We start from the raw sequence: 12,130 nt of genomic DNA, 5'->3' as shown, positions 1-12,130 counted from the left end.
GCTGTTCTTCAGCGCAGTCTGCCTGGGCTGTGTTCAGGTAACTAGGTGGGTGCTTAACAATTAACTCCTCGGTAAACGAGGGCTTTCCCCTGTTTCGGATATTCCATATGCAGAACATAACGCCTACCTCAGAGAGCTGTTGCCATGTGGAACGTGTGATACAAGATCTCAAGAGAAACGGCGCTGGAGGTGATGTTGGCACGGTGTTGTGCCATCGTTTACAACTAAATATGGCCATATGTGAAACCTCTATTCTTAGCAATTTCTCCAGGCTTGCCCTGCCTGCCCTGCTGTTTACTAGCTTCTGTCCCGCTAGGACTAAGGACAGACAGAGCACATCGATAGGCGCACGCTAAAGACAGACATCGTTGTTCAGGGCAAAGCTGAAATACAGTGACTGAGGCATTTTGGCTAACTGTTTTGGTGTGTTTCAGGTAACTTGGTCTTGTGAAAGGACTGCGGGAGACTCTAGTCCAGCAGGACACAAAAGCAGCATTGCTGGCTTCTTTACCACTTCGTGCGTGCCAAGGGTGAGGCTGAAAACAGGCACGCCATATGCTTTTACACTGTCAGCAGGAAGGCACGTAGTGCAGGTCCATGTTATTTCATGGCTTCCTGAGCCCTTGCTTTTGGGGGACAGAGTAATCCTGATTGCCCTGAGGAAACTGAGTTACTGCAGTCATTTTGGCTGCACAGGTGTGTTTGCTGCAGTTTCAGACGCAGCCTTATTCGTGTCAGAATTGTGGTTAGCCAGTTTGGTTGTATCACATTTTTCAGTAATGGGGGAAAAATCAGCTTGATAAGAATTTATAAATCCAGATTTAACTATATAACTGAAATACTGTTGAGTTTTGCATTCTTTGGTCAGCTCTTTATAGTAAGTGGTACAACCCTCTGATTCATGCTTTGAGCTTCGGAGAAGGCCTGAATTATTTTTGACATCTTTGGTTCCTTCATTAAAGATTTTGAAAATGCCATAACCTAGTCATCGTAAATCTGTAACGCTTAGAGCAGCTCAGAACTGGTAGGAACTGGTGAGCCCAACTTGACCATTCAGCTCAGGTGTGAAAGCTGTTGGGTATTGACGCAGTAGCAAATTCCAGCTTGTTAGAAGCAGAGAAATCTGGTTTCAAAATGTATTTTACTAGCTCATACTTCTTTAACATCTGAAGTGTTTCTACTGTGAGTCAAATAATTGAAGAAGCTGAGCTATTAGACTCTAAGGACTAAAATTGACATGCATTTGTCAGGCTCCTGCATGCTATTAGCTTTAACATTCTTCCAGCACTTGATTGTGATGATTCTTATACCTAATTATTTCTCTTTTGGAAGGCTAAATTGGTATTGTGTGACATGCATTGGCTTTTAATGACATTGACATCCACTTCCAAGCTATTAGCTACATAGAAGTTAAATGGGCATTAACATTCTTAGCAAGCACTGTCTTCCTTTCTCTCCCCTGTACCTGTCTGTTTTTATGTACTGAGGTCCTGATTTTTCTCAGCCAACAAAAAATCATTCTTGAAGAGCACTCTAGCAAAATGCAGAGTGCTTTGTAATGTGTTACTTGACAACAAATCTGATACTAAACATGTACTTAGTTATCCTATTTGTAGGTTCTGGTAGAAGCTGTACATTTCTGTATGTTGGAAATTAAAAAAAAATCTCTAAAGAACATGTCTAATTATTTGATGAAATTCAACTCTTCAAATCTGAGGTAAATTCTGAAAATTTTAGCACACGTGCTACTCTAGTGAAGTACCCACAGAAACAAAGGTAAGTCTTGCTTGTAGCCAGAAATTTTTAATTTTTAAATAACTAAACTGTTTTTTAGTTTTTCCTGTAGAACCACCATTTGTTGTTTATGGTTATACCACAAAGTAAGCCAGTGCACGTAATCCTGCAACACGGGTAGTTATTGAAAATGAAGAGGGCCTCACGGCTCTGAATGGCCCACTGAGGTGAACTGGGAAAGGATCGTTTCTGCCTTCTGAACATCAAGAATTCCAGTTTCAGGCTAGTATTACTAATTGACTTTATTCAAGTTGCAAATTGTCTTCTGTAAATAAAAAAATAATAGAATCTTCAGTTTACAGGTTGATTTGATGCCAGCAGTGGCACAAAAATTACATATTCTTTGCTTGAAGAGATAAAAATAGAGTGCTTAAAAACATTCAGGCTCAGACAGGCTTTAAAAACCCAATTTGCAGCATTAAAGTAGCACGTTAAAGGCTAGTTTCCCCTCACATGGAAGCAAACTCATATTAATTCAGTGTGCAATTACGTGTTCAAATAAAAACATCCAGTTTCCAGCTGAGATGTTCAGGATCCTGGGTTGTTTGACGTACCGGTCATGGCCCCAGCCCCTGATGGCTGCCATCCCCTGAGGAGGGAAAGGCAGTTCTGGCAGCAAGAGGCGAGGCTGCTCTAGGGACGGTACCGCTGGCTGAGGGCAGCCTGCTGGTAGGAAAGCAAACGCTGAACGGGCAGGGGTAGGGCGAGCCCAGTCCACAGCTCAGGAGTGTCTTGCTCAGGCTGCTGCCTCCTCTTCTTTTCCCCAGGTGAGAGCTTGAGACTGTGGCACCTCGCTGGCTGGGCCATGCAGCCGAGCAGAGCACACTGCTCCTGGGAGGTAGGAGAGAACACAGAAATGAGGCTTTTCAACCAGCATTGACTCTTCGTGTTGCTACACAGTAAGAATCTACTGAAAATTCAGTGCTTGTGAAGCACCTGTTAGACTAGTCCTAGGACTAGGCATTCAGTAAGAAAACACTCTGGCCCTGCTGTCGGCACAGGGCAGGTACAAGCCACAGCCCTGTCTGTGTGTCAGCCTTTGAGCCTACCACTGGGGCCAGGAAGAGGAATGCTGTGGTTTTACCACGTGCTGCACCTGTTTTAACATTTTAAAACAACTTCGCATTTTTTGATGAAAATCTGAACTTAGAAGGGAAGTGCAGGCGGTTACAGACCAAATAATCCTTAACCCTGTCTTTATGCTAGAGGCAACATGCATTTCATCTTGCATCTTGAAAATACTTGCAGACTACATCACTGTGTGAGAATGGACCTTTCTGAAGTATCCTTGGCTTCATTTCTACTGCAGATGTGGAACTGCCTTGTGTGTGTGGAAGCCAGCCTGCTGCTTGCACCCTGCATCCACTGATGGCAGCTAGGGAGCCCAAATCCCAGATGCAATCCCATCTGCTCCAGCCAGAGCAGCTAGGGAAGGGAGGGAAGCTAGCCATGTTCTCAGCAGGACTGGGCAAGAAGCAAGGGTGTTCCTTAGATAAAAGCGTCTTGGGTTTGTCAGCAGTTTTACACTCTAGGTCTAGTCAGTCGGTAACAGTCAGTGCTGACTCACAGTACAAAATGCAGAGCAACATACCTCTTCTTTTCTCATCTGGGACTCTAAAGGAGTGTCTGAATTTATTCCTGAGTATCTTCCGTCTCACAGGCAGCAGATGTGGAGGTATGACTGGCTTCTCCATTCATCTCCATCAGGGGGTGATAGAGATAATCACCACTGTTACGTTGCCTCTCTGATCTGGCCTTGAGCAAGAAGCCTATGTTTCCCATGGTGCTAATCACAAGAAGCAGAGCCAAGACAGAGGTCACGGAGATCCAGGTTCTTCTATCAGATAAAAGAAAAATCCACATAAGCAACATCTCCTGCCCCACTCTCACATGCTCCCCGTGTGCATATTTCTCAAGGTTTGTACTCCCTTCTGTCAGCTCAAGCCTACAGTTGTGCTCTCAGGCAGGTGAGAGCAGGCTCTGTGCAAGGCTCTGAAAGGCTGCTATGGCAGCCAGAGCTCATGGGTGGTTTTGGCTTTGCCCTCAGTTAGTGCACGACCAGAGTGCCTGCAGAGAGGCTGTAGCTGCAGTAATTCTACCGAAGGCGGGCTCTGGTGTTGGACCTGTCCCTGTCCTTTTGCTGGACATACAGTGTGTCAGTGGAAGAGGAAAGGTGGCTGTTTGTGCAGGCTGCTGGGCGCTAGGCTCAGCTCACCAACTGTCACTGATGGTGGCTTCAGCTCAGCACTTGTCTTACAACTAGGTTTTGTTGCTTCGCCTCACGTTACTCTGTGTGCGTATACTCATGACCAGTATTAGACACTTACTGTGAAAGGGAAATTTTTTCTTTGCTCTTTCCCTCATTCTGGGAAGCCAAACACTGCCCAGCTGGAAAACAAAGAGGGAAAAAAGTGAGCGAGGGGTTAAAATTGCAGTGAACAAGGGTAAGCATAGCTAAGGTAACAGAAACTCAAGCCTGTTGACTAAGCAAACAGAACATTATGTGCCGAAGCTGCTCTTCCAACTACTTAAAAAATAATAATCCACCCCAAAGCACCCAGAGGTACCTTTGTTCAGCTGGTCCTGTACTGCCAAGTCGTGGGTGATGTTACAGCTGCCGGTCTCTCGGTCGCAGGGGCAGGCGTGTTCACAGGCACAGAGCTGCTGGCAGTTGGGCCCATACCGGCCCATGGGGCATGCTAGGAAACGGATCACAAAGAAGCTGGTTATTATCAGAGCTCTGCGTGCTCCGAACTCATCCAGTCTGTCACCATGCAGCTCCCCCCTAGCCCCCAGCTCAGCTGTGCCTGTTTCATCAGCTGCAGCAGCTGAGTGCCAGGAAACAGTGGCCAGTTCCCAAAGGGAAGGAGGTACTTCTGTCTGAGCACAGGCATCCAGCAGACTCTTTAGTTGTGCTGAACAGTCAGCTCCACGGCCCCCACGTTTCCTGCAGCCTGACAAAGCCGTTCTACCTCCCAATGGCATTCTCCATCAGCTTGAAAGCTCTGAACTCAAAGTTAACTACTGTTATTTTGCTTACTCCTAGGAGGTTTTTGTAAAACAGGGATCGGGCTAGCTTTGTTCGTAGGCTGAGAACAAAGCATCACTGAAGTAACTGTGCCCGCAAGTTTACACCCACGCCGTAATTAACTTGTCCTGGCAGCAGAGCAGGCTGTTCAGGCAGAAACGCAGGAGCCTTCAGTACTTCAGAAAAATTGCAGTTACACAACTGAGCACGTTGCCAGCTCAGTTATCACCAGCACACGCACAGCTGGAATTCCAAGGCCAGAAGCCAGCAGGGCCCGCTGGAGCCTTTCACAGTCCCTGACTTGGATCACCCAAAGCGTGACCTGCGGGCAGGGCCTGGTGCAGCACCTTCAGGGGAAGGGCATGCGGGGAGTTGTTTTCTATACACACACACAAAAAAAAAGCAATGCAGCTTTTCTGGGCAGAGACTCAACAGGGATCTGCAGTTTTCTAATGGTGAAGAAAATGTCTTCTCTCTCCTCTCTGTTCCTGTTCTTTTTAGTCAATTCGGGTAGGACAGGCGAGCCCTTAAGAGCTGGCAGGTGATGCTCCAGCTGTGAAGCTGAGGCCTAATACTGTTCATGCATGAGTTGCCTACATGAGGTGGCTCAAATACAACAACAAAAAAAAAAGCCTCTCCCCAGCCCAGGCTGTTTTCCAGAGCAGCCCTTACCGTGCTCACAGCTGGTGCCATAGTACCCAGCTGGGCAGGAGCAGGCTCCGTGCACGGGGTCACACGAGCCGCCGTTCTGGCACTGGCATTTCTGGGTGCAAGCATCCCCGTAGAAACCGCCCGCACAAGCTGCAGGAGACAAGCAGAGATGGCACCAGGCTTCGTCACGAACACGTGCAGTCTCACCCCACGTTATACCCCAGAGCATTCACTGGCCCAGGATGTTGATGGCTGCTCAGAAAAAAGTCCGTGCCTTGCCCAAGGAGCAGCACGTCTCACTCAGGAACCATGCCGCCAAGTGGCAGGAAAAGGGCAGCTTGCAAAGGGCTTCACACCAACCCCATCTCAAGAGTCTCAGGCTGCAGTTAAAAAAAAAGAGAGCATGCTGCAGCCTCGCCCTTTGCTACTCCCTCTTGGAAAAGAGTATTGGGGACCTCCCCCCTGCTGCAGGCAGCCAGCCCACGAGGAAGCAGTTCAGGCCATCCTCTTGATGAGTACAAAGAATTAGAGTGGAGTAGAAATCAGCATTACCTTCACTGCAGTTGCTGCCAACCCAGCCAGCATCACACAGGCATCCAGCTGTGCAAATACACACAAACAGACATTAACAACACCGAAATGCTTAGAAACTGCGGGAACTCAAAAGTAGGAGCCTCTGCTTCTTGGGGTGGCCTCTTAACTTGCGATCAGGCTGCCTCTGCCAGGGAACCCACCGACGAGGAATCCTGAACTCACAGAGGTCAGGTACAAACCCCCCCATTACACCTTCCCCACACGGCAGTTCCCATGACAGCTCCTGCTTGATTGGATTTTGAGATACGAACTCTGGGTCAGCTATCGGCAACACCTGCACCCAGTGAGCCCTGCCCAGTCATTTCCCTGGTGCAAACTGGGCTGTGAGTTAAACCAGGGAGGTAGAAAAGAAATGGAAAAACTGGACTAAGCGGGTGTAGAAGAGCAGAAGCCGAGGGCTGTGTGTTACAGCAGTTGGTGGTTTCAAGACGGGTTGACAGAAGAGTAGCAATTGCACTTGTAAGAACTGTGATGCGGGGTAACTAAATGGGGGAAAAATGAACAAGAAAGGGAGGGGGCAGAACTCAGCCGCGTTATTTGTCATGCAGTGTAACACACTGCCCTTTCCAACATCTCATTTACAAAGAGAACCAGGAGCACAAGCCCAGGGGGCAAAAAGGGAATCTGAGACACAGAGTTTGAAGTGAAGCCCTGTTACAGCTCAGCTTCCACATCTGAGTCCTAGCCTGGCAGTGCTGCTGTTCCCTAAAGGCAATATGTTCTGACCGCCTCCACCCCTGGAGGCAAGGGGAAGAACAGCTTCGTGCACCAGGAGGTACGACCAGGGTCGAGGCACAGAGCCCCTCCCGGCTTGCAAAGCCAGGGCAGGGGGATCGGCAGCTGCGGCACTCGAAGCCTGGGCACCAAAACACGGGCAGCCTCCGCTGGGAGGGAAGCAGCTGCTGCTGGTGGCAAATGGCATCAGCTGCAACCCTGCAGACCACGATGGGAAAGGACTCCAGGGGAGCGTGCTCCCTCTGCACGTGACACCTGCACTACAGCGAGCTGGACTGCTCCGATCAGGTGAGCAATTCACCCCCGCCCCCCCGAGTGCCACCCAGGGGCACCTCCTGTTGCAGCACAGTGACTCACAGTCCGTGCAGGTGCCGTGCAGGCTGCAGTTGGAAGGGCCGCAGTCCAACATGTCACAGGCTGGGCCTCTCCAGAAGCCCCCAGCGCAGCGGCACTCCCCTTGCACGCAGTCCCCGTGACCGCTGCAGTCTGCGGGCTCGCAGGCGGGCTCGTGGATGCACATGATGGTCGAGATGCTCCGAGGGCAACGCCACATGTTGTCAAAGGAGCTGGGGACAGAAGATGGGTCCCATAAGGTGTGCAAGCATTTTGCTGCTCCCAGCCCTACATGAAACCGGTTGGTAACAACCACAGATTTTCATCCCGATTCACGCTGGCAAAGGAGAATGTCAATAATGGAAAAATAGAAAGTTAGATTTGAGTCAGCGTTTTACTGAAGTATTAACTCCTGTCAGACAGGAGTCATTTCAAACACAGAATTACAAAAAAAAAAAAAAAGCCAGATGCAAGCAAAGTCTCCCTGTAAGCAGTCCTTGCTTTCCTAACTTTTGTGTTCAACATGCCTTTATTAGAACGTTACTGCCTTTGATGTAGGGGACATCATTGCAGTAATAGCAACACTTGGCTTTCAACTGCCAGACGGCAATCAGAATTTTCAATCACTTCATGTTTGCAGCCAGAAACAGCTAAAAACCTAAATCTAATGTAAATTATTCTTCAGGTACCCTGACATGAGGCAGAGCAGGGTCTCCAGGTCAGCATTTCTCTTCCATAATAATTAGCTGTTGACAGATCTCTGCAAATTTGGGTGAACATGAAACTGCGAATTTCTCGGTCCAGAGCTGCTTTCATAGCCAGTTCCTACACGAGGCCACTCCATCGCCTCAAACAGCTTTGCTGCACGTCTGAAAACAGCCAAACTTTAATCTCAGATGACTTAAGTGGAAAACACAGGTAGTTACTAAGTGCTTTAGATTTAGAGTCATCCTCCCCAAAAACCTGCCGCTTGCCTTTACACTGTGAACTCCTAGCAATGCCAGGACTGACTCCCCAGCAGACCCGAGGGATGGGACCGAGCTCTGCACGCTAACGGGAGCTGCAGTTTCCTGTGCAGTCCTGGCACATGCAGCCAGCACCTACCAGTGCTCTGACGGGTAGCTGGCGAGGGTCCCGTTTAGGACTAGCGTTGCGGACCCCCCACCATCCAGGTTGATCGCGTTGATGATTCCCTGCTGCTTCAGAAAGTCAGCCATTTCCCAGAGGTTGAGCCTGCAAAAGCAAACGGCTGTCACTGCCCGTTCACGCCACCCGACTTGAATGGCACTGCTGTGCCAGAAGCTCGGTCCCTCTCCTCAGCAGCTCTCCCATCCCACGTATGCTGACTCGCTGCCTGAAGGCTGCCGTAGCACCCCGTGGCTCTGCCTTTCTAGCACCACGAACCATCAGGCAGCGCCTTCAGATGACCTCTTCAGTTCCGCAGGTCTCTGCCTTAGAACACGTTAGTGGCAGCTGCGGAGTCCCTCCAGCTCCAGTGACAGAATTTAAACACTGAACTTGCACCTCCCCTGAGGGCTCACCCCAGCCTGGCCTTACCCTCTGGATTCTGTCTGTCCATCCACGTGAACCAAGACCAGCTGCCCTTGACTGTCATGTCCAACTGCTGTCCTGGCTGATATCACATTGATGAACCTGTCGAAGGTTCCTGTGCGGGAGAGAAAATAATCCACCAGCTGGGTGACAGGACGGGCTGTTTAGACACATCTGCCTGCAAATAACTCCCAGCAAGGGGCACAGCTAAACTGAAACACGAGAACAGAGCCCAGGCTCCTCTTGTTTATCTGAGCTATCTAGGAATAACATGCCTAGAAGCACTCTTGTCAGGTTTCTGTCTGGCACAGGGACAAAGGAAGGGGACATAGAAGCCCTCAGTTTTCATGTGCTACAGGAGGCACCTGCTTTGAGTGTCTCTGAACAAGCGTTAACACCAAACGTGCTACCGCTTCTCACAGTCCTTGGCAAATTCTCTTCGATAGCACCGAAGAGGCAAGCACTGCCCTGCCTTGCAGACTGCCACGCTCGTACCGCGCCTGCCACAGACTTGGGTAAAGCAGCGCAGAAAAAGTGTTGCCCTCTCAAGTGAGTAGCAAACACTGCAACTAGACAACAGCTCCCAGAGCCCCCACCGCCTCCCAACAGCCTCATCAGGCCAACACATGCCCAGGCTAAAGCTTTACGTTATTTACCTGTGGATTGAGTTTCATCACACTCAGCCATCTGACTCTGACCGATGTACACTTCCCCGTCTCTCAGGAGCCAAACCACTCCGCTCACAAGCTGAACAAAAGGGTTTGCTTGGTCCAAAACATCTTCCTCAGACAGGTAACTAGGAAAGAGAGAGCAGGAGGAGTTACGCCCAGTCACGGCACTGTTACGGAAAAGCTGCTTCTGCTGCTGCCTGAGGGCTCCAGAGGCAGGGAGAAGGGGAAAAGGTGCCTGCGTGGACGTCAGCTACGTTCAAAACGAGCAACCAAGCAGTGCAGAGCATCCCTTCGGCAGCCCTCTGGTGGTACACGGCCCGTCAGTGACCTGACTGCGCCAGGCCGCTGTGCACAACACAGCTCCTGCCACCAACGTGGCCAGCGGACCCGAGGCAGGATTACAAGGGCAGAAAGCATCCGGCAGAACGCGAGGGCAGAGCCATTGGCAAGTCCTCAGGGAGGTGGGAGCACCCCTAACAGCTCGCTGCCTGCCGCCTCCCGTTCTGCACAACGCTGACACCAAACAGCTTTTGAAGGGGTTTTCAGAAACAGCACCCAGCTGCCTGCCCCCTGCATCTGGGAAAGACTCCTTTGCTCTTCCAGACAGCAAAACCTTCCACCGAACAGTCAGGAGGCAGCAAGGACTGCTCGGATACCACTGCCACGCGCAAACCCTGCGCTGATGAAGGCTGGAAGACTCAGCGCTGGCACCAGGAGGGAGGGAGCTCTTCCTCCTCCCACAGCTCTGCACCTACGGAGCAGGGTCAGCGCCCTGCAGCGGGAAAGGGGCTGGGAGCTCTGTGAAACCAAGCCTAAGTGGCAGCACAGCTGCTGCTGGCAACAGGAATGTGGCTTTTACAACAACAGGACCCTCTTTGAGCGCTGACAGGCAGAGATGGCGTCCAGCTGACCAAGTGAGGCAACGGTAAAGAGGCTGGCCAGCCTGGTGAGGGGAGCCTTAAACCAGGAACGATGCAGCGAGATGATAGCCCAGCCAAGTGAGGAAGTGCCAGATCAGGCTGGCAATGGCTCCAGGCTGACGTGGACAAAAGACCTTATAATAACAACAAAAATAAACAAAAAAGCCTGAAGGGGATCTAAACCATATGCACGCAAAGAAGGAAGTGCCAAGAGGACTCATACGGGAAGCGTTCACCCCTTTCCTGGGGAATCAGAACGGGTGCCGATGAAAACTGCTAAATGCACAGAACGGGGAATTAGAGGCCGGTGCAGCTGCAGGGCTTTAACTTCGTTGGGATCACGGAAACTGTGGGATAGCGTGACTGGAACGCTGCATACCGGCTCCTCAGGATAAGACTGAACCCAGGGAAGGCAGCAGAAGTGGGGCGCAGCGACCCTTTACAGGAGAGAGCAGTGGGAACGCCTGGAGCTCCGCCTAGGCACTGAGCACAAGCTAGCAGAGAGCTTAGGGTGAGCCCTTACAGGTTAGGATTAGAGCACCAGCAGAGTGACACGGGTGATGCCATGGGGGGTGCCTGCCCCATCCTGCCCGTCAGGAAATGGTGGATGAGGCCTTCTTCAGACAACTGGGAGAAGCTTCATGTTCACAGGCCCTGGGGCTCATATGGGACTTTAACTACACTGGTACCTGCAGGAAGGGCAACACAGCGGAATACAGGCAGTCCAGGAGACATCAGGATTTCCACTGAGTAGCCACACACAGGAACAGGTTTGTCCCACTCGCTGGAGATGTCCCAAACCCCACTGGACACAGCCCCGGCAAGCTGCAGGAGCTGACCCAGCTCCAGGCAAGGCGCTGGGTGCGGCACCTCCAGGGCTCCCGCCCAGCCCAGCGGTTCCATGCCGCAGCAGTTGCACCCTGCCGCTGTCTCCTCCGCAGGGAGGACAGAGCCCTCTCCCCTTCTGCCATAACCAAGTGTACCAAGCTGGGAGAGGAGGTGAGGAAACCTACGCAGCTGGAGGGCATCAGAGGGACTCGCCCAGCTTATCTGCATCCTAGGAGAGGGAGCCAATGGGTTCACTGGGAGCTCTGTGGGTTGTGGTAGGGCATCCCTAACTTCACAGAGCACAGCACCGTAAGGATCTCTCATTCTGTGATAATGCTCCAACCATGAGAGGCCACGGAGGCAGTGCTTCCCGCCTGAGCGATCCCTCCAGGCAGCAGGCCGCCAGCCACCCCCCGTTCTCACCCGAACACCATGGTGCCATCCTTCCTGATGCCGAACTGGGCGTTCTGCAGGCCGCGGGCGTTCCTCACCAGCCTCCCATCGCTCACGACGTTCCCCAGGCACTCCCCGGTCTCCATGTTGAAGTAGCCGCCGTTCTGGGCCACCAGGCACTTGCCCAGCCTCGCCGTCTCCTCCACGGGGGCTCTGCGGCGAGCCTGGCAGCCGCCCACGCCGCCGGGCTCCAGCACGGAGAAGGTCCTGCGGGGGTTCCTCACGAAGGTGAAGTGGCCGTAGACCACCCTGCGGTTGTCGCCCACCGAGGGGACGTAGGAGACGAAGGTCCTGGTGGTGGCCAGGGGCAGGCCCGTGCTGCTGTCGCCGGGCCATGCCTCGTGCGTCACGTTGCCGTGCTGCAAGGGCTGGCAGTCCCGGACGTCCCGGTGGTGGTGCCGAGGGCCGTGCCGGCCGGCGGGGTACGGCTGCAGCAGGCGGGGGCCGGAGGCAGCCCTGCAACGACAGCAGCGAGGCGTTACGGGGCGCGGGGCGCTGGAGCCAAGGCTCCGCCGCTTCCCCGTCCTCCTCCTCCTCCCGGCCCCGGAGCGCAGCGGGGCCGCCACTCACCC

The 12,130-nt window shown here is 52.1% G+C and overlaps 1 protein-coding gene across 1 annotated transcript in view; it reads right to left on the bottom strand.

Annotated features, from left to right (window-relative positions):
- Nucleotides 1-1,834: 1,834 nt before the first annotated feature.
- The window catches only part of NAGPA (N-acetylglucosamine-1-phosphodiester alpha-N-acetylglucosaminidase), a 10,927-nt gene continuing 631 nt past the window's right edge, over nt 1,835-12,130 (bottom strand). The window contains exons 2-12 of the mRNA XM_035339819.1: nt 11,529-12,014; nt 9,343-9,482; nt 8,693-8,801; nt 8,240-8,368; nt 7,160-7,368; nt 6,026-6,073; nt 5,495-5,623; nt 4,362-4,493; nt 4,122-4,182; nt 3,386-3,631; nt 1,835-2,625 (exon numbers count right to left, since the gene is read on the bottom strand). Coding sequence (XP_035195710.1) covers nt 3,427-3,631; nt 4,122-4,182; nt 4,362-4,493; nt 5,495-5,623; nt 6,026-6,073; nt 7,160-7,368; nt 8,240-8,368; nt 8,693-8,801; nt 9,343-9,482; nt 11,529-12,014 — 1,648 coding nt within the window. The 3' untranslated portion in view covers nt 1,835-2,625; nt 3,386-3,426. The remainder of the gene's footprint in view (nt 2,626-3,385; nt 3,632-4,121; nt 4,183-4,361; nt 4,494-5,494; nt 5,624-6,025; nt 6,074-7,159; nt 7,369-8,239; nt 8,369-8,692; nt 8,802-9,342; nt 9,483-11,528; nt 12,015-12,130) is intronic.

Source organism: Oxyura jamaicensis, chromosome 14 (assembly GCF_011077185.1).
Source record: "Oxyura jamaicensis isolate SHBP4307 breed ruddy duck chromosome 14, BPBGC_Ojam_1.0, whole genome shotgun sequence".
NCBI lineage: Eukaryota > Metazoa > Chordata > Aves > Anseriformes > Anatidae > Oxyura > Oxyura jamaicensis.
Note: the sequence above shows the minus strand (reverse complement) of the source record. Positions and strands in the feature narration are given on the sequence as shown.